The following is a 22,761-nucleotide window of genomic DNA, read 5'->3' as shown; positions in this document are numbered from 1 at the left end:
TTAGTTTGAGGTTTTACTTACGTGAAGGGAATAAATGAATCTTTTTGTTATTGTTCTTTGAGATAGGGCTTCTCTTTGTAGCCTTGGCTCTCCTGGAACTCACTCTGTAGACCAGGCTGGCCTCAAGCTCAGAGATACACCTAATTCTGCCTTCTGAATGTCGGGATTAAAGGCATATGACCCCTTCTCCCTCCCCAACACACACCACCTGTCAAATCCTTTCTTCTTAATTTAAAAGTTACATCCATTTTAAAAGTTATATAAGTGATTATATATGTATAATATATAATATATATATTTCACAAATCAAGTCACATATATGAGGTCAGTTACAATTTAAAGTTAAGTCACATATGTGGGTTCAGTTATAATTTACGAGTTAAATCATACATGTGAGTTCAGTTCAATAGAAGGGGACTCACCAATGGACAAATCCATTCCCAATATAGAAGTTCTCATAACCGTGTTAGGAAACGAAGCTTTGGTCTAAACACATAGGAAGAATTCTGCCCAATTGTTCTGTCCACATGAAAAAATGGAAGCACAAGGGTGTGAGTTGTCCCTGAGAATTAAAAACAAAAGGATATGGAGCCAGAAAGGGGGCTGGGGTGCAGGATGACTCAGTTTGACACTGGGAATGTAGCACAACAAACCTCACAGTCTCGTGCACTCAGGGTGTCTTTCCTACTTGTACTGAAAAGACAGCACAGGTTGGCAACTATCTTAGTCATTTGAGGTTTCTGTAAGAAAAAAAAAGTCACAGATTCTACAGCCTCATCTTTGTAAATTTCTTTCCCACAGTTTTAGAACTTAGGAAGTCCAGGGTGAAGGTACTAGTTCCTGCACTCCTGGTAAAGTAATTTTTCCTGGATTATAGATGGATGCCCTGTTGCTGTGTCCTCCCCATCACAAAGAAAGAAATCAAGCTTTCTCCTGTTTCCACCATCATGACTTAATTACCTCCTGTCCCGGTTAACTTTAATTATCAACTTGACTGATCCTAGAGTCATCAGACAAGAGATCAGCTTGGCTTGTTGGTACATCTATGGGGAATTGTCTTCGTTAATTGATGTAGGAATTCCAAGCTCATGGGTATCACTTGATCAGTGTATAAGAAAGCCAGCTCGGTCCTGACAGTGAGTTAAAGAACAGTGTTCCTCTGCAGCTTCTGGCTCTGTCTTCCTCTTTTGAATTCCTTTTCTGATTTCCCTCAGGGATGGACTGTGATCTGGAAGTGTAAGCAAATAAATTCATTCCTGCCCTAAGCTGCTTGCAGTCTGAGAGTTTTATCCCAACAGAGGGGAACTAGAACATAGCTCCTAAGTCTACATATCCAAAGACTGTAACCATGACATTCAGGATTAGTGTTCTAACATGTGAATAGAGGACCAGGGTTGCAGGCACAAACAATCCACAGAACAAGAGAAACAAAGAATTCTCCTGAAGAGGGAAGGCACCTTGCCCAACATCCAGTATTTTTCTCAAAATTATCTAGAACAGTGATTCTCAACCTTTCCAATACTTCAACCCTTTAATACAGATCCTCGTGTCGTGAGTTCCCCCTCCAACCATAAAATTATTTGTGTTGCTACTACATAACTGTAGTTTTGCTACTGTTATGAATCACAGTATAAGTATTTTTGGAGATAGAGGTTTGCCAAAGGGCTCGATGGAGATGCACAGGTTGAGCACCTTAAATCTAGAGCCTCTGGCAACAAAGCAGAAAATTAATACAGTAGAACACAGCGTCTGCAGTGGGAGAGGAGACATGGAGATACTGGAGCGATCAAGGAAAGACACTAAAGGTCTTTTCTAACCAAGGTGGCGGCACAGATGGGTTTATAAGTCCAAAACAAGTGAAGCCAAGAAGTTGTCCGGGGCTTTAGTGGGATTTGTCACTGAGCTGCAGTGGAAATAACCTCTCTGGTGCCCTGGGTGAGGATGCTCTGTCTGGCAGCAGAGCAGAGCTGGAGAGCTGCTTTTTTATGCTTTTATAACCACAGGAGAAAAATATGGATGCAGCAGTAGATAACTGTTATTAATCATGGTTTTTTGTTTGGTTTTCCCATTTCTATTAGTATCTTTTACCTCCTTTGGGTGAGTTGTTTTTTTATCCCACTGTGTTAGATTTTCACCACTATAATGAAAATATTAGAAATAATGAATTTATAAAGAGAAGACATTTATTAGGTTTTGGAAGTTCCAGCCCATGGTCAATTGGCCCTCTTGCTTTGATGAGCCAGGAAGTAGAGAAGGGCTAAACACCCACAATTCCCCAAAAGGAAACACCCCTAATGATCAAAGGATCATTTCCCAGCCAACACTGTCTCCCAAAGTTCCAGGGCCTCCCAATAGTTCCAAAAGCATTTGACACTAGAGCCTTTGGGTGATACTCCTGGTGTAGGCGGATTTGCCTCTTTCTGATCACAATGGTTATTTAAAATATGAGCACGGGACTCAACACGGGTAAATGAGTGACTAGGATTGTTCTTTTAGTAAAGTCATTCTCATGTCTGATTGGATACATTCATAAACAGTTCTTCTTGGACTGCTAGTGGCCATATTCCTGCCTTGAAGAGAAAGACTAGTCTCCCCGGAGGAAGGCATAGATGCTACGTATAGATATAGGAGGTAAGTAGATGCAAGTGATGATGCCCTCGGTAAGGTTCATACCCAGCTCCTATAGACCTTCCATTCTTCAAATCACTGCAGGATCTTCCTATAAGCCACTTATAATCCTTCTGCTTTAAAAATAACTTGTTAGTCTGGATTGGCTTTCTGTCATTTGTAGCCAAAAGATTTCTTATGTTCCTTTCCTTTAATTGAAAATAGATTTTTATATAATATAATCTGATTATGAGTTCCCCTCCCCTAGCCTCTCCCACATCTTCTCTGCTTCCTTACCTACACAAAACCATACCCTTTCTCTCTCTCTCTCTCTCTCTCTCTCTCTCTCTCTCTCTCTCTCTCTCTCTCTCTCTCTTTCTCTCTCTCATTAGAAATCGGGCATCTAAAAAAAAACCTAAGCTAGAATGAAAACAAAAACAAAAATGAAAGCAGAAGAGGACAAAACAAGACAAACAAACAGTAAAAAGAGCCAAAGAAAAAGCAGAAGAAACACATTTAGATGCAGACACACAAACATTCCATAAAAACACACCATAATATAGAAGCAAAAGACCTGTACCAGATACAGTATTATGAGAGAAAAAAACCCAAACCAAACCAAACAACCAAAACAAAACCCTCCAAAAAATACCATGGAAATTGTTTTGCCTTAGCCATCTACTGGTGAGCATGGGGCCTGTCCTTTAGTGTGGTTTGTATACCAAGTGAGATTCTATTGGGATAAAATAACTTCCCTTGAGAGTGGTTATCAAGTGGAGATAGATTCTAGGATGGAGTCTGTGTCCACTTCCCCTCTCAGCTCTGTGATCCCCTTGGGCTTAGAACTGTGCAGGACCAGTACATCTGCCTGGCTGTGTCTAGAAGGCCTTCTGTTGGTGTCTTCCAGCACCACTGGCTTTTACAGTATTTAGTTGCCTGAACCCAGAGGAGAAGGACTTGATGGGAACTTAACCCTACTTAGGACTGAGTATTCCAAGGTTCTCACCCTCTGCACATTGTCTAGCTGTGAGTCTCTGTATTGTTCCCATCTGCTGCAGGAGGAAGCTTCCCTGACGATGGCTGAGCAAGGCACTGCTCTAGGAGTGTAGCAGACAGTCTTTAGGAGTTGTTTTATGGCTATGTTTCTTTAGCAGAAAAGTAGTATTTGCTTTTGCCCTAAGTTCCTGGACTTTCTAGTCTCATGGTTTTGGTACCTGAGCAGTGTCAGAAAAGGCAAAGATTTTTCTGAGCAGAGCACCAGTGACAAGCACACTATGATCAACAATGAACACAGGGGACAATGAAACTGAAGGGATTCTGCATGCAAAGGCCACTGTCCTCTGGATAAAGCAGCAGCCTATAAAACGGGATGTGAGTTTTTACTAACTACACATAGGACAGAGGGGTAACATTTAATATATAAAGGATGAAGAGTAGACATCAAGAAAACAAATAACCCGGTTGGAAATGGGGTGTATATCTAGACAGAGAGTTCTAAAAAGACGAAACACAGATGTCTGAGAAACACCTAGTGTTCAACATCCTGAGTCATCAGGGAAATACAAACCAAAACTACTCAGAGATTTCACCTTTCACCAGTTAGAATGGCAAAGGTCACTAAAACAAATGACATCTCATGCTGGCAAAGATGCCAAGTAAGGGCTGGAGGTGAAAACTTGTACAGGCACCACAGGAACCAGTGTGCAGTTCCTCAGGAAGATGGGAATAGAACTACCTCAAGATCCAACTTGGGCAAATACCCAAAATACCCTACCACAAAGGCTTTTGCTCAGTCATGCTCATTGATGCTCTACCTGTAATAGCCAGGAATTGGAGACAGCCTAGGTATCTGTCAATGGATTACTAGAATTAAAAAAAAAAGTGGGGTACACTTACACAGTAGAAAATTACTTGGCCATTAAAACAAACTGAAAACAAAACAACAGAAGGAAGAGGGGGAGAAGCAGGAAGAGAAGGAGGAGGAGAAACAGTCATGAAATTCCCAAGTAAATGGATGGATGTAGAAAACAATTATTCTGAGTGAGGTAACACAGACCCAAAAAGATAAATACAGTATTGTCTTATTCACTATTCTATTGATGTGAGAAGACACCATAAGCATGACAGCTCTTACAAGAAAGCATTTAATTGAGGGTTGCTTACAGTTTCAGAGGTTTAGTCTATTACCAGTATGGCAGGAATCATGGCGGCAGACATGGTGCTGGAGAAGGGGCTGAGCATTCTACATCTGGATCCACAGGCAGCAGGAAGAGAGAAACACAGCCCTGGCTTGGGTCCTTGAAACCTCAAAGCCCATCTCCTAGTGACACTTCTTCCAACATGACCACACCTACCCCAACAAGGCCACTCCTAATCCCTTCCAAGTAATACCACTCCCTAATAATTAAACATTCAAACATATGATTCTTTGGGGGCCATTTTTATTCAAAGCACCACACAGGTGCACACACACAAACATGGGGGCAGGGAGACTGGAACAGGAGGATTAAATTCAGAGGGGAGTAAAAAGGGAGTAAAATTAAGGGCCATTTAAAGAGCCATATGAAAGCCTAATACAGTAGACGCTTCTTAAAATATATACATATATGGAATGAATCTAAATGAAGTCACCAAATAACAGGGGAGATGGAGCCCCAACTGGGTACCTCCCATCACCATATGAAGCTTCCAGTACTAAGAATGGGTTACATCTAATCAAGTTGTTGGCCAAAAGGGTCCCATGGAAACCCCAAACAACCTAGGCTACTACTAAGGCTATTGGTTGCTCTCCACAAACAGATGGTAAGACTCTATTGCTGAAGACAACACCTATATAATTTACTGAACATGGAGACGAAGTCAAGATGGTGCCTACCTACAGCCTTCATTCCTATAACCTAGTATTCGTAGTACTGGAAGACACTACTGGAGGAGAAAAACCAAACCCAGCTATAAACCAGTCTACAAAAGATGCTCTGCCTGCAAGATGTGACAGTGCAATAGTGACACCTGGACCCATGTACATATGATCAATGCCAAAAGACTGAGTAGATTTATACACATATGTGCATGTCAGTGTGCATGTGTGTGTAGGCACATGTTAATGTGAGCATGTGTGGTGTGTACAGCAATAATAATTAAAGATCACGAATTTGGAAGGGGGGACATGGGACCGGTTGGAGGGTGAGGAAGGAGTAGGAATGATATAGATACAGTGCTAGTCATGAAGGAAGGATATATGTGAATTAACATATCACATGTACCCTATAAATCATATTACATGTACCAAAAACTATTCATATGGGGGTTGTAAGCCTCTCTGTGTATGCTTTGCATTTAGGGTTTTCTATATCATGTTTTAAGGTAAACTCCTCTGGGTACCACGTGAGGAAAAACTGAGCACTTGTGAGTAGACATCCTATATGGGAGCACATGCTTAGAGGAAACTAATTCTCACTCTCCCAGGAGCCATTGATCACTCGTAGTTCTTCGTGTAAGGGGGGGGGGGGGGTACATATGCAGCTTTTTAAGAACCCAAGCTCTCCTGCCTCTGTCCAGCATGCTGACTCTTGGAAAGTTAAAAAAGATTCAGGCTTTCCAGTGAATGCATGCCACTAGATGGCGTGTCAAGACAATTCATGTCCCTTGGCTGGCCTTGCAAGCTCCCATACTCCTGCCATGTTGGGTGAGTCATCTCAGGCTACCTGAAAGGCATTCAGGAAATGCTTAAAACCAATTCAGCAGAGAATGGTCCTTTCACCTACATGGCATGATGCTAAGCATTAGGATGTCTCTACCAGGAGATTCTGAAACCACCCTATTTCTTATTCCTTTGATTTAAAGGAACATAAAAACTCGGATTAGATTTAGCCAAAGTGAAGGAAAGTGGATGGTTTTGTTTCTCCTTATTCTAGCTCATCCTTTGGGTCTAATCTTTTCTTGCTTCCTGAATGAGACTGAGATCTGGAATTTCTGTAGTCCCTCCGCACACTTAATGATCTGTTCACAGATGGCCCCTAGAATCAGCTTATATCAGATATTTAAACAGCCATCTTCTTTCAAAGATCCAATCCTGAACCGTATGGAAATCTGAGTCTCCCTAACCATTCTGTTTTATCTTATTACAAATTGCTATGCTTTATTATTTTTTTTCTCCACAATACGGTCCAGTTCTTGCTCAATTTCCCCTTAACCGTAGACTTTCTGATCTAAATATATAGATTTGGGAGAGTAGGGTACTTTAAAAATTAGAAAAGGTCTTTCTTGACTGAAACCAACATATTATGATATGTTCAAAATTAAAAAAAAACATAAAACACAAGAAATCATGAACAACAGTGAGCAAATTAGCAATCTCCAAAATTAAAGGTACAGACAGTATAGGTATTGAAATATAATCCATAAAATTTAATATTATTATGTTGATTGCAAAGAAATAAAAGGGAATTGTACATAAGAATAAGCTGGCACAATCAAAAATGACTATGTACAAAAAGAAAAAAATAAAGCTAAGTTGAACACCCAGAACTGAAAAGTATATTAGAATTAAGACTAGAAGCCAGGCATGGTGGCACACGCCTTTAATCCCAGCACTTGGGAGGCAGAGGCAGGAGGATTTCTGAGTTCGAAGCCAGTCTGGTCTACAAAGTGAGTGCCAGAACTATATAGAGAAACCCTGTCTCAAAAAAAAAAAAAAAAAAAAAAAAAAAAAGAATTGGGACTGGAATCAGCTGATGAGAACATAGAAAACTATAAGATAAACATGAAGAAATTACCCAGAATAGAGAGCTGAAGACAAAGAAAGAGAAAACATGAAGATTATATTAAGAAACACAGAGAGTAGAACAAAAAGATGAAGCGTTTAATTGGATTTGTCAAAAGAGAGTTTGGAGATGAAATGTTTGATGTGTTAATAGCTTAAAGTTTTCCATATTTGATAAAAAGCCAGCCCACGGACCGAGGAAGCACAGTCCCAGTTGTAATAAATAAAAAGAAACCCACAGTAGCATGTTCTTTAAAACCTAAGAACACTAGAGACAAGGTCAAAGTTGAAAAGCATCCTGAAGCACAAGGTAGATTGCTGACAAAGGAAAAGCAATTGGGTTGACAGACGTCTCAAAAGCACCCCTGGGGATCAGAAGGAAGCGGAAACCCATGACTTCAGTTTGGTGAAGAAAAAGTGACTTCTGTCATCAGTGAGATTCTCTTTGGGGAACAATAACAAGACACTGTGATTGACAGCAACAAATCAACAGCATATCCCACCAAGGGACCAGCACAAAAGAAAATTTCCTTCAGGAAGAAAAACAGTTCATCAAGAAAATCTATAATGTAGCCAGAAAAGATTTATAGGGGGAGATGGGGAGGAGGAAAGATTCTAAACATATTTGAGAAATTTAAAAATATTATTTTATAAGGGCTGGAAAAATCAAGATGGAGTTAAAACATTAGCCAAACAGAAGGAAGTCCAGAAGAGGTATGAGTTTAACTGCTTTAGAGTCTATTTTTAAATTAAACCTACATAGAAACATTTTAACAGAATTACTAAAAGAAGAGAGTTAAGCCCAAACGTTTCAAGCAAAGACAGGTTTTCTGGAATCTCTTGACAGGACCTGGCCATCAAAGAGATTAATAGCTCCACGAGCTACTTACCGCTGTTTATGCTCACAAAGGTTTTTAATTGCCTTCCCTTAATTATGGTACTGAGGAATTTCCAAATCTCTTCAGAAACTAAAATGTCCTCCCACGGAACGGCTCTCCTCTCCCTTCTCTAAAGAGTCAGGCAAAGGCTCTTTTCCTGAATATGAGCCAGGTACCATCATTGTCCAACTACCATATCTACATATGTAGATAACATATGTCCTGATGTCACAGTGGGTGTCAACAGAATTCACCCAGCCCACAGCTCATTAAAGTCTGCTGGAACACACATTAACTGCCAACATCTGCCTCTACAGTACTTAGACCATTCTTTGGAGAGTGTGTATATCATTACTATTATTAATCATTGTTATTATTTTGATAGCAGTACTAAGCACTGAGCTTCATAATACCAGTTCCATACAGGTCACTTCATGTAATTTTTTTTTTAAATCTTGGAGAGAGCACAAACTGTAAGATTGTAACATAATTAATTGAGTTCTTTATAACAAAAGTAGATGAAATGCTTTATTTACTTTAAATCATTACAATCAAATGCACTTTGTATGTATGACACAGGAAAAGAAAACCATGAGTGACAGTGATATAAGTGTTTCAGTTTTGATGTCACAGACAAGGCACAAAAACAACTGGGCAGGTGATTCTCATGAAGTAGGCATCTTTGCACCCGACTCTTTTGATGGCATGGTTTTTATTTTCACAAGGACATTTCTCATGGAGTAGTGTCTAACATCTTTGTTAATAAACATGGCAAGAGAGAAGCTATGGGTATCTTTCCCAAACTTTTAGATAAAAGAAGTCGGACCACATTTTCCCCTGTCCAGTCAGACCCACCAAAAAACTCGAACATGACTTTTAGCTCAACTGCCACAACTTTATCCTTCTCATCGTCCTTATCCCCCTCTAGATCTGGACCTCGAGTTCTACCTAAAAAAAAATGTATCTCAAAATATAGTGAAGATGACAGCTCCTGCCCACAGCCATGGAATTCTGAGCCTGGATGAATCTGTAGCTTGGCTTAGAAATTCCTCTTTGAGAAGAATTCAGAAAGTGGCAACCCTTTTGTCAAAGCCTTTCCCCTCACAGCTTGATGCTGATGATGAAGATCCTCCCCAGCAAAGACACCTCCTTCTCAGGGCAGACTTCAAGGAACCTCCTGTGGATAGATGAAGTGGCAAATGCCTGCCTTCCTAGCTTCTCCTCACCAATGATGTGTGAGTGAATATTGAGTCAGGGCTCTCTCCACTATCCACCTGCTTGGGAAGAGAACACACTAGAGGCTGGGCCCGTGATTACTGTAGGCTTAGGACCTGGACAGTCAGAAGGCCATCTAAAGACTAAAAGCTATTTGGCAATAGGTGATCACTTGGCACACTTTCAGACCCAGCTCCACATTGGGTAAGATGGGAAAACACTGGGCTTGCTGTGAAGAACAAATGTGCCCCGTTGATGCCAACCTCACGCTGTTGCTTAAAGCATCTCGGCTTCTTCTTACTCACCTTTGATGCCACTAGGGCCTTTGAGCTTCACAGGTAATCCCAAGTGACTAGGGGGTAGGTCCTGGTAGGGAACCTTTTGCTTTCTAAGACCTTAGAATTTCCATGGGTGATTCCTGTACTCTATACATCACTTCTAAACTTCCATAAGATTCTGGCTGCAATTAAATCAGTTTTGGAATAGGTAATATATATTTTACTATTTTTTTCTCCACCCACTTTTGGTCCTAGCATGAAAGTTATGTTATTAGCAAAGCTTTTAATTTTTACCCTTTAAAAATGATTTACGTTTGCCATTTTCTCTGATGGCTTTTTTTTTTTTCTATTCATGAGCTAAGTTTTATTCAGGATGGTAAGGGAATAAGAAAATTGTCTGTAATTCCTGTTGTCTGATCTCAGCCTGTCACAACATATCACTATTCTGGGAGTTGGAACATGTCAAGAAGCCTCCCGGGGGGAGGTCCTCCAACCCCCTCCCTTTAAATGTTTCCTTTCAGCCTGACTCTGGTGAGCCATTCTCCAGTGTCATAGCTGGGACTGCTGGATGCCACACCAGTGCCAGACCTAAGGAAGTTAGAGGGACCTCACAGTGATATTGGAATGAAATAATCCACAGCACAAACAATATTCCTGGCCAGCAGATAGGGGTGCACCAGAGGTATGATCCAGTATAGCACCACCCAAATGCATCTACCACAAGGCATTCTAAAAGGATATGTTCAGAATACAAATCCTTACTCCAGATCCACCCATCCATTCTCCAAGGTACAGTCCAACAGCATTTGTGACAGTGGCAGTCAGTAATCCTTGTGTTTTTTCATTGTTATTTTCAGTGTTTGGTTCTTTAAGGCAGAGTATCATACAGCCCAGGGTGACCTTGAACTCACTATGTAGCCAAGGATGACCTTGAACTTGAAACTCTCCCAGATGTTGGGATCACAGGCATGTGCCACTACCCCTAGTTTATTGTGCTAGGGATTGAACCAGGGCTTTGTGCATGCTAATCAAGCGCTCTACCAACTGAGCCACATCCCAGTCCCCCAGGCAAGTAATTGTTTTACCAAGTATTTTTAAATGCTTTATTTCTTTGTTAGGTGTGTATTTTGCCTTCGTGTGTGTGTGTGTGTGTGTGTGTGTGTGTGTGTGTGTCTGAACTGGTGCTGGGAGTCTCCATGTGCTGAAAAATGAATGTGGGTCCTCTGGAAGAGTAGCCAGCACACGTAATCACAGAGCCATCTCTCCAGCCCCTTTCTTTTTCAGTTTTTAACAATGTATTTATTTTTATTTTGTGTGCCTGAGAGTTTTTTGATGGTATATATGCGTACCATGTGAGTTTAGTGCTCCCAGATGCTCTATGAGATCAGTGGGTCCCTGGAATTGAAGTTACAGACAGCTGTGAGCATTAGTAGAGTGCTGGGAACCAAACTCGGGTCCTCGGCTAAAGCAGTGTTTTTGACTGTTAAGCCATCTCTCTCCAGTCCCTAGGCAAGTAATTCTTATGACTAGGCAATTTTGCAAAAACACAGATCCAGCAGGAAAGGCCTATAGATTGGGAATCTAAAGATCTGACTGGTTTGTGACTCCATAAATGTGGATGATGGCTTATCCATCTATTTAGAAATGGATGGAGAGCAGATGAGCCAAAGCGGTGTCTGTTAGTTACTCCACTCCTCTCAAAGACTGCTTCGGATCTAACCAGATTTTTATATGTAGCGCCAGCCCCCTCTCACCCTGGGGTGCCCACCCCTACACCACATGCAGAGTGAGGATCATGAGAAGGGAGGTGAGGTCCCCAACCCATGTGAGGTGCTACTGCACCCCAAGCTGTAGATACAAGTGCCAGGAGGACTAAATCCCAAGCTCCCCTGGGCTTGCTTGGATGGAAGAACTGAATACAGTCCTGAGTCTCCTAATGAGTCTATACATAGCCTAGAGAAGAGCTCTGAGCACCAGGGGACCTCTCCTGCCACCTGCTTCCATACTCCCTCCTCCAGCTTGTCCCTGACTCAGCTGTGAGTCACAGACAGAGACAGAAGCTCCTGTAAGCGGGCCTCTACTCTCTTCCCTCCTCCCTGAGGCCACTCATCCCTCTCTCTTCTCCTTCACCTCCTTTCAGCTCAGACTTCTACAGCCTGGCTTTGCAGATCACTGAGCATGTCCTAAAAATGGGATGGATGGACAAACACACAACACTTAAATATCAAAATATTCCCATTTAAGGTTTTTGTTTTTAAAGAAAACTTTAAATCTCTGGGTTTATTATAATTTATCCATAGCACTATTTCTTATCATATGCATAAAATATACTCATCCTTTCTTGGGCATGACTTATCTTCCTTCTTAAATTGTAGGGGATCAGTGGATGGAGATCACCTCTTACACTTTGCTTATGCCCTAGAAAAACAGGAAAGGAACTAATACGCATAGGCACTTCCTGTACAGGACACAGTATTTGGAGAAGAAACAAAGGGGTGTGTAAAGAAATGTCGAGGGCATCAAGGACGGCCAGCTTAGCCTTGTCCATTCAGATCATCTCCTATCCACGGACCCAGAAGCAACTGAATTTCCTCTGTACTGAAGGTCTGGAAGCCCACGTGACTCATGCCCTATAAAGAACAATCTGTGCCCCACTTTCCCCCGTTATATTGAAAGCCTGTTATCTTCTCTACATTGAAATTTTTTTTAATTTGTCAGCCTATAGACTTGTTGTCTTTAGAACCTTATGTTTCCAATTTTAACTTTTTTCTTTCACTCATCGATCCCTCAGCTTTCCCCAAGCTCATACACGCCCCTGGCTCTATAAAGCAATATATTTGGTCTCTGTAGCCTGTGCTATGGGGCTCTTTGGTGCTAAGAAGCCTGACACAGTGCTCAGTATAACAATAGCTACTGCGGCTATCCAATATTCTTCAAAAGTGCCTGAGCAAGTTGAAATCAAAAGCTGGTGACTAAGAAATGATGTTTTTGCCATATTGATTTAGAGCCCAAACAGACAGATCAGACCTAGGTGTTCTGAGGCCAGGGACACTAACAAACCTAAAACTCAGCACAAGGGTTATGGCTTTTGTCTTCCAGCCCTTGGAAGTGCCAGCATTGGGCTGAAGTATCCTCCTGATCCATCTAGGGCAGGCCAAAGCAACCGTGAAGTCCTTTGGCAGGCCAGTTCTCCTCCAAGTAATGATTCCACCCCCCAACACCCACCCTAACCCAGCAGCTCTTACACCACTCACAGAGGACCTTTTCTGGAAATCTCATGAAGTATAATGGATGCTAACAGAATGGACTCTGGAATTCCAGTCACGTGGCCATGGAAATACTGACCAGTGAATCAGAGACTACATGTAGATCAATAAGTAGAAGTAGACCACCACTGGATTAGGGGATAGCAAGCATCCCCTTGCTCCAGTCACTTCATCCAGTCACGTGTCTCACCACAATAATGCAGATTGAAAAGTCTGCTAACAAAAGTGAAGGTTGTGTGACACCCAAGGTTGGGTGAGTAACCGACCAGAGACAAATATTCTGACGGGAGGTTTATCGTCAATGATAAATGAACACAGGAATGCTGAATGTCTCCTCTCAAGCGGGAATCTCCAGTTTGGGCTCGGCTCAGCTAGGCAGTTCTTTTGTTGGTCGTGGCTAGATGTTCTTCCAAGTCTGCTTAAAGTTGATAAGATGGGCACAGATAATGACGGTGGTGACCAGGCTCTTCTCTCATCATGTAGGATAGCTGAGGTGCATTTGGCAGGGCCTGTGGCAGCAAGAGGACAAATCCCTTCACAGGAACATGAGAGGGGAAGAGTTTGTGGCCACTTTTGCAGTTTACCTACAAAAGTTCAATTTGGGATTCAGGCAAAAATCAATTTTTTTTTTTGCAATGGCAGGAAGAGGAAGTGCTGTCCTTCTTTTCCCCAAAGCATCAATAGTGGTGGGCCAGTGAGGCCAAAAGATGTGGACACCACATTCCCTGGTGCCCAACAGCTGCAGAATCAGGATGGTAGAAATAATTCTTAAGTGAAGTACAAATCCAAAAATAAAAACAAAAACAAATCTGAGTGTGTTTGTGGGGAAACAACCCACATTCAAAATATAATGAGCCTACATATCATTTCCTGTTCATTTTGTATCACCGACTTCTGCTTTTCTTCTCTCTCAAATGTTTGTTTGAAGCATCTGTCAAAGGCACCTGATGACAAGCTATTCACACTGAAGCATGGAGTGGAACACCCTCAGAGGCACCAGCCCTGAAAAGACCAGGAGAGGGAGGGAAGAGAGGGACCAGTGTGGGCTGGGCAGGGAGAACCTTAGGATTGTCACTCTGTTCGACAGAAAGATGAAAAGCAGTTTGTGTCCTCTGAATGGAAAAAGAAAGACCACTTAAGATGGTTTTTCAAAATGCTCTCCTCTGTTTGTCCCAGCCACTTAGAATTGTGAGTCAGAGCAGCAAATTGAAGCCATTTCTGTGATTGCCCAGGAGGTCACGGCCAGTACGCTCACTAAAGGCCTTCTGGTTTTAGCATAACAAGACTCATTGACCAGTGACTGGAAGCAAGGGGATACAAGGTCCATTTTACCATTTATCTCTCTTGTGAGCAGACGGTCTTCTAACTGTAGTAGTAAATTCCTCTGTCTAAGCACAGAATAGCACTCGTAGAAAAACATACTGCAGGCATAGGTAATTTCTAGAGATCAGGGGTTCAAAGCTTCCAGCTTCAGAACTGGACGCAGAGTCTTGTTTCTGCTAAGGAAATGGGGGTGGGGGTGGGGGTGTAAGATAAACTTGGTCGGTTATTACGTGATATGTTCTCACAGAGCGTTTTCTTGGTAAGTTGCTCGAGATAGATGGGCACTAAGATTTGAAATCAGCCTTCTTAAAGGAGGATCCCTTGCCAAAGCAGAGATCAGCAAAGCTTCCAAGGTGGTTGCTGGCCAGAGAAGATCCTAGGCTTGCCGGCTCTCAGATTTGGGTCTTGTCTCCATAGTCTGCATCTGATTTCCAGTCATCCAGAGAGGTGTCTTATAAGTATCAGACTACAAGGGACATCCTGGTTGGAAAGTCGCCCTAGGGAAAAGCAAAAAGAGCCCACCATTAAACCACAGACTGAGAAAGCAACAGACACAACTAGTGGCTAACTGGGCAGAGCTGAAAACCTGATCAAATCCAGGCACACCTTGACTCTAGACTTTGTTAGATTTCTGGTGATTATCCCAAAGCCCAGAAAATGCTAAAGCCAACATATGTCAGATAGAACCCAGTTCCATGGCCTCAGAATAACTTGGTATTGTCTCAAGAATACTGACAGGTGGATGGTGTGTTGTTAACCTGAAGTCTCCTGAGAGTTTCTTCCTCACTCACGGTACCTTCCTCGGTCATTGCATGTCTCTAGTTTCAAGAACAAGCAAAGCCGCTTAGGCGCTTGGGGAAATGAATATAGTGTCGAACACCTATTTCCTGTCCACTCTCCTGCTCCCTATACTGTATACTGAAAAGTGCCCAGAGCTGAGGATGCAGCTCAGTGATAGAGAACTTGTCTAGCATGGGCAAGGCCCTGGGTTCGAGCTCCATTGAAAAGGAAAAAAGGCAGGAAGGTAGGCAGGCCAACCCAGCTGAGAGTCTGGAAAAAAAGAGTGCTGTCAGGTTAGCTGATAAACAGAAATTCTCGAGCATGGAGAGTGATATAAAAAAGTGTATAGCAGGGGAGGAGTGCAGGAGTACTTCGGTGCCCCCCCCTGTGGACACGTGACTGTTTCCCCAATGTTTCCGAAGTCCAGAGCTCTTTCAGGGGCTGAAGGAAAAGTGTACAGAGAATGCAATGAAGTCTATGTACGTCCATTTACAAGAGAATTGAGCAGAAGCAAAGGGTCCTGTCACACATGCAAGGTAATGACGGGACTCAGTATTCACTCATTCAACAGGCAGAAGTGGGCCCTTTGTAAATAGCCATCACTCTCTGGAATGTCCGCATAAGCACGCACAAAATAGCTTGCACGCAGTTCACAGAAATTCTGGGTAAAGGCTAGCGGGAATGTGAGCCCTTTGAAGGTCTTTTCCACAATCACCTATACATTATCTACTTTTAAAAATATGTTTTGTTGATGTTGCCATCTCTTGATGGTCCCACTCTTACTTCCTCCACCTGCCCCTGGATAGTGTGAAACTGATGACTCAGCCTCCATGAGCATATTTTCCGCCAGGCGGCCTTGCAACCTCATAACTCACCCACCCCCCAACCCCCATTCCCGGACCCAGCTCCAGAGAGATGGGGGTGAGCCCTCACGGGTTTCTTGGCGGGCTCCTTTTTCCTCCTCTTCTCCGAGTTGCTGTGGAAGGACAGGTCACGCCCACGGTAGGACGGGCCCCGGCTCAGCTCTCCGCGGCTCAGCTCCAGCTCGCTGTAGGGTGGCAGCGCGTCCTCATCCGCCGCGTCGTCCTCGTCTTCGCCCTCGCTGGCCCCAGCTTTGTATGTGGTTGGCGGCGACCAGGCGTAGTAGGATGCGCTGCGCGGGCCCAGCTGCGCGCCCAGCTTGGACGGCGTCTCCAGGCTGCCCCCGCGGCTGCTGCTCTCCGGCCGCGCCTGGCGCTCCAGCACGCTGCTCAGGTACGAGTGATCGTACTTGGGCGCGGTGCCCGGGGTCCGGCTCACCAGGCGCGGCAGAGGCGCATCCTCTGGCGGCCGGCGGCGTGCGGGTGCGGGGCTGTAGGTCCAGCCACGCTCCCCGTCTCCCGGCGGCTCGCGACTGCGTCCGCGCCCGTAGTACTCATCCAGCGAGCCGTCCTGGTAGAAGGCACCGTGGGCCCGCGACTCCGAGCGCTCGAAGCGGCTCCCCGCCCGCGCCTCGTGGCTGTTGCCATTGGCGCGCCGCGACCGCTGGCCGTACGAGTCTGCGAAGGCTGCCAGCTCGTCCATCGACACGGCCGGCACGCCCGTGGCAAAGTTCTTCCGCGACAGCATCTCAGATTTGGAGCGCTGCTGGCTGCGGGCAGATGGTCACTGGTTATTGCATGGAAACCTTGCAGCGCGCCCCTGGAGTTTCAGGGGCCCAGGTGTATCTTACCCCTCAGCCCAGCAGGATGAATCAACTTTGGCACCTTTTGTGCTGCGAGTTCAGCCAGAGCAATCCTGGCTCTCTCCTGAGTTTGTGTGGAAGACCAGAATGGTTGTGTATCTGAAAATACCTTGTGATCTGTGTAGTGCTGAAACACACAGATCAGCTTGTTATCGTGTTGAGACCCCTGGGTGACAGCCACATGTTTTACTTCACCCACCCTCACAACCACAGCAAACAGCAACACACAGCTCTGGTCCCAGGAGACCAGGAATAATTGTTAACATAGAAAGGATTGTATCTCTCTCCGGGGCAGGGACCAAGTTGCCTATTAAGTCAAGAGGCCTGAGACCTCTGCAGTGGGTAAAGGAAATGGGGGGGGGGGTAGGTACCTACTGTCCTCCAAGGACAGATAATGAGTGCAGGCATGCCATTCAGGAATCGAGCTGTCACACAGATTATTAAATGTTGCTTGGACTTATCACCCTGGGCAAGTTCCTTAGCATCTGGAACTTTCTATTTCCTGGCCTTAAAATAGGAACATAAACAGTAGCTGCTTTTTAGAAGTATAAGGATTAATTACAAGAGATGGTGGCATGATCATCATTCTTATGACAAATGATCAGGGTGGTGAAGATAGTGGGTTCTTTAAAGGTTCTAGGATAAAACATATGGAGAGAGTGTCTCATTACGGGACCCAAGACACTCATTTCAAAAAGGCTTAACTGGTTACTTCTCACACACAGTATCACAAGGGTGTAATATATGTAAGAGATATTCCATAGTCTATAGAAACAGAAGAACAGATACACAGTGGTCCCTTCCCACTCATGGCCGTCACCTGTGCCTGAAGCTCTCACGGTCCTCTTTGTTATACTCCAAGGCTGGCCCCCTGTTGGTCCCACTGTTGCCTCCCATGACACCTGACCAGTAGTCAGGATTGCTTTCCAGGTCTCCAGACATAGGGAACTGCTTATTCCGCATCTGGTGGTAAGACTGGCGGAAATTGCTGTCATCATCATGCAGGGAGCTGAGTTCCGAGATGGTGTTGTTATCTGCAGGAACAAAAGCAGGCACCATGGTTTTCTAAATGATTGGAAGGGAGTGCTGCTAAGGGCTATGATCGCATATTCCAGAATCTTCTGCCTGGGAGCCATGGTCCTGACCAGTGTGAGCTGTAGATGATCACAGGTGGTATTTGTGTTACTCAGCAGGAATTGGCTCCATCTCAAACCCAACTTGCTTACAGAGAGGGAGGCTTCCTACATGCTGTTCTTGGAATAGGGAGACAATTGTCTTTGTTCTACCTAAGGCAGGCTTCCCGGATCTCCCTTGTTCAAATGTTTTTCTCTGTCCTATATAATCACTGCGGTGAACTTCAATGATTCAGGCTATGTTGGGCCAAGAGAGGAAGGGGAAAAAAAAAGCCACTACTAATAGCATGTTCTCTACTGCTGGCCCGGTCCCAAAAGGGGGTCTTTAGAGCCAGTATGAACCCCGTGCTTTAGAAGAGGCCCATTCTGCTCTCCAAATGGCTCAAAGTCAAGGTGAAGGACATATACCTTGGTTTCAGTTCACTTACCTTTTAGACCACGCTCCTGCTGTGTAATGCCCTGCCCAAGGCTCACCAGACCTACTTAAGGCCTGGGTAGACCTGTTTCCCTCCCTATCAAAGGATTGCAGGTGTTTGTGGTTGTGAGTGGCTAGGCCAGACGTTTGGAAGGTGGACTTAGCCTTTGTGTCCACTGGGCTGTAGCTTGAACTCTGGCCCCTGCCTAAAAAATGTAAGAAAGATGCGGTCACAGATTTCTCACTTCCTAGCTTTGTGCAGAAGTACTTATGAACTAGGACCAGAGTTATGATGTAGCTAGAAAAATAACAGAAATTTCGATTATTTTTTAAAAACTTAGAAATATATTGAATTTCCTTTTACTTAAATCTAGGGAACCTATTTGTAATGTAACTGATCCACTTGTTTTCTAAATCTTTTAACTGAGACTTTGAAAATATTATTAAAGACAACATTTACTAGTCCTTGCTGCTGAGTGAAAGGTGAAGCCAAAATTAGATGTGGGGGGCAGAGATATGGTCTCTCAGGTTTCCTCTGCCTCCCCTCCATCCTCTGTGGTACAGGGAGGACCAGAGGAATTTTTTACAACAGCAGGACCTCCTAGTGTTGTCTTACCGAGAGAGAGCACACAGGAATGATAATTTACTCGTGGGATCATTTGGTATTAAATTATAACACATTTAAACATAAACCACTTAGAGAAAGATGATGATGATGATGATGATGATGATGATGTGTGTGTGTGTGTGTGTGTGTGTGTGTGTGTGTGTGTGGTGCATGCCCAGGTGTATGTCTCCAGCGGACTTGTGTTCCTAATTCTCTCACTGAATTTGGAGCTAGGCTGGTGACCGGAAAAGCCCCGGCATCTTCTCTTCTCTGCCCCGTTACAGAGCTGGAGTTACAGGAAACTGCAACCATGTCTATCTTTTTACATAGATGCCAGGATCTACACCAAGGTCCTCAAGTCCGAACAGCAAGCACTCTTATACACCAAGCCATCTCTCCAGCCTTTATGCCTATTTTAAAAGGAAGCAGCTCACAGACTATTGGTTAAAATCTACAATGTTCCCTCACAGTTCCCATGAGTCCCAATTCCAGTAGGCATACAGGGGCGGGGTGGGGGGAGCTTTAGTTTGCAATGGTGAGAACATTGCAAAACAATATTGTTGGCTCAGAATTTTCTCGAAATTTCAAGTGATACTTGACCTCTCTCATTTCTCCAGATTGTAAGAACTATCACCATTTGACCACTCATAGTAACAAACTACCCAGGGCATATGTTACACTAAAATTTCTGCCAAGTAGAACATGACATCAATGTCGCCCTTGACAGAAATAATAATGCCAGTCTGGGGCAGGAATACACAAACATTTTCTGTAAAGGACCAGCCATGGAATAAACATTTTAAGCTTTGTTAGCCATACTGGTTATAACCATTCAGTTCCACCATTCAACAAGAAGTTATAGAACATATGTAAGCAAATTAGCCTGGCTGTGTACCAATAAAACTTTATTTAAAAAAAAAACAGAAATTGTTATATATATACCTGTGCCCAGGAGATACTGTTTGCAGACTCCTGCTCTAGACATCCCAAGAATATAAGCGACCAGAAGTGACTACCACTTATAAGGGTTGCACAAAGGAGAACCACAGTGGCCAATAAATTCAAGAACCTGGACTTCACACCCCCAATTCTTACAAAATCTGTGAAACCAAGGTATCTATCTTATGGGTGTTTTTTTAAATTGCCCCAGTCCATGATCTGCCCTGCTCTTCAGAATAGAGCCAACCTCCATAGTGAACTCTATTCCTGAGTCGTCCACACAGCCGTTGTACTGTAAATCTGCAGGTACTAGGTGGTCTGGGTCCTGGTCTTGTCCCTGGCCACATGCTAGCACTGGTATTATCACAGTGGGGAGGCCAGTCTGGGCTTAGCTCAAAAGCATTTGTGTGTGAGTCACAAGATTGGAAATCATTCTATGTGGGTTTTTCTAATTCCATCACTACACTCCCTGAGCTTCTGCTTCCTCATCTGAACACTGCACAGGCTGACATAGAGCATCTCTGGGATTCCTTTCCACTCTAAGGCCCCACTAGGCTGAGACCAGCCAGTTTCTGAATACCTTTCGGATCACTTCAGTCAGCCGAGACAAGTCACAGACACTCCATTCCATTCTTTTGATCTCCATCATTACATTAACTTTTCCTCTAAGTGGTGATACCTGGCTTCTCCTTGATCTAGGACTCTCTCTGTCTCTGTCCTCCTAACAGAGATCCATGACAACACTGTTACAACCAGCTTGTCAAGTGTGGTGACATCTGCATTCCTGACATTCCAATCTGGAGATGGTCTTTTTATAGTCCAGGAGGTGGGAGGATGCAGCAATGGCTGCAACCCAGACGAGATGAATTTAGAATTGTAAACTGGGTGGAATATGTTGTCCTTAATCTGAATAAAGTTCCTCTAGTCTGGGACTGTTTTCCCAACAGCTCCATCAAGTCTCTTGTTGGTTCCAAGAAGAAGAGGGTTCAAAGAAAGTGCCTAGTGACCTCACTACCAGGCTTGCCAGCACCCTCTTGATAATTAGCCCATCCGAGTCAGACCTGCCCTGTTCTGCCTCCCATGATAGACAGTAATTTGGAATCCACTCTAAAGATTCAGCAGTGTCAGCTGCAGCCTCCAAGGGCTTTGGATAAGTTAAGGGTTGGGGCCCTGCCACCAACAGACTTAGTAATTAAACGGTTCTTTGACAAAAAGTGCAGCCTCGTTGCTTACCCCGAAATCTCTGCGGTTTGGACATCTCACAGGGGTGCCAGCCTCTTTTTCCTAGATTTATTTACTAGACTTCTTCTTTCACTCCATTGAAGCCTCCATGTGGCAAGTCAGCATCTGGGTTGTTCAATGCCAGAGCCCTTCAGGTTGGAAAAATCTCCTACTGCGTATTTACTTGAGTGTGCCTATGTGTCTGTGTACATGCATTTGTGCTCATATACATAAATGCGAGAGGTTGACGTAATATCTTCCTTGATATTCTTGACCTTAGTTTTTGAGGAAGGCTCTCTCACTGAACCTGAGCTCTCTGACTGAGTAGAATGGGTGCCCACTGAGCTCCAGGGATTGGCTTGCCTCTGCCAGCTCAGGGCCGGGGCTAGAGAGGTCATCTGTTGGCTCTGGATGCTGAGGTCTCAACATGGGTCCTCGTGTTTGCACTAATGCAGGGTATCTGAGCCCACACGTGCTCAGCAATAGCTTTACTGATGGAGCCATCCCACATTGTGAGTCACTATTTTTGAGGATTGCTAATGGAGTCTTATAAGGGGGACTGTTCTAATGAAACATTTTAAAACCAGGATTATAAGGCCACAGCAATGGACACAGACTGCCCCACAACCACACACGCTTTCACTAGAATCCCCTTCTATTCCCTTCCATGTTCTCAGAAGTACTTTTGTGGTAGTGTCACGAGCATACCTGCTGGCTCGGGGCTTCAAATCTGATGACCTCGGCCCCCCAACCCCCACCATCTCATCTTCAGCTACCGAATCCTTAATGAAGCACAGATCACATGAAACTAACAGATGCTCACATCTGCCTCTCATCCTCCTGGCTGGATCAAACTGAGCCAGCTCCTTCTCGACATAGTACAGGACCTTCATGGAGTCTCTCTCTTTGTCAGCCTGGATCCGGTAACCTTTGCGAACTGTTGGAGAAAGCACAGGAGGGTGAGCTAAACACAGGAAAAGCAAGAAAAGGAGGCCTCCATTCTTTTTTTTTTTTTAACCAAGCAGAAAAACATGGTTCCCAGTTAGAACAATTGCCCAGAAATAGTAAACTACAGTTTATACACAGAGGGCACACTTGAGATCCTCGATCAGGGGTTGCCACTGGGACGAAGATCCTGGAAGTGAACAAGCAAACCCGCTGCAGTATGCTTTCATTCATTTGCTATCCTGTCCCTCTTGTTGTCTGACCTTCTACAGCTATACTAAAGGCTCCTCTCTCTGCATAGCTTTTTTGAGTTCTGGTGGAGGAGCAAGCTCATGCTATCAGGAAGAGAAAGAGACCCCATTCTCAGTTTAGGACCCATGTCACTCTCCAGCAGGAAGTCCACACCTTCACTTGGTAGAAGTGCACGTAACTTTAAGACAGATCTCCAAGCATCACAGATCTCCACAAAGGCAGGCTGAAACCCTCTAGTTGCCTGGGAGATGACAAAAAAAAAAAAAAAAGCCTTAAGCTGGATGGTGCGTGCCTAAGAGCTAATATTAGATTCTAGACTACATACACAGAGGCGCAAAACAAGCTGCACAACACAGAGATTTCTAATCACACTTCCAGTTTATCTCCTTAACATTTTCCTTTTAGGAAGAGGAATGC

At 44.0% G+C, this 22,761-nt stretch overlaps 1 protein-coding gene across 8 annotated transcripts in view; it reads right to left on the bottom strand.

Moving 5' to 3' along the window:
- Nucleotides 1-8,753: 8,753 nt before the first annotated feature.
- Ildr2 (immunoglobulin-like domain containing receptor 2) overlaps nt 8,754-22,761 on the bottom strand; it is a 62,773-nt gene continuing 48,765 nt past the window's right edge. For 6 of the 8 annotated variants that reach the window (NM_001164528.1, NM_001357428.1, NM_001357431.1 and 3 more), the window contains 4 exons: nt 21,971-22,084; nt 17,653-17,866; nt 16,043-16,739; nt 8,754-14,826 (listed from right to left, as the gene is read on the bottom strand). In NM_001164528.1, the coding sequence (NP_001158000.1) occupies nt 14,791-14,826; nt 16,043-16,739; nt 17,653-17,866; nt 21,971-22,084 (1,061 nt within the window). In that variant the 3' untranslated portion in view covers nt 8,754-14,790. The remainder of the gene's footprint in view (nt 14,827-16,042; nt 16,740-17,652; nt 17,867-21,970; nt 22,085-22,761) is intronic. The other 2 variants (XM_011238731.2, NM_001357432.1) reach the window with 2 other exon arrangements.

Source organism: Mus musculus, chromosome 1 (genome assembly GCF_000001635.26).
Source record: "Mus musculus strain C57BL/6J chromosome 1, GRCm38.p6 C57BL/6J".
Lineage (NCBI taxonomy): Eukaryota > Metazoa > Chordata > Mammalia > Rodentia > Muridae > Mus > Mus musculus.
Note: the sequence above shows the minus strand (reverse complement) of the source record. Positions and strands in the feature narration are given on the sequence as shown.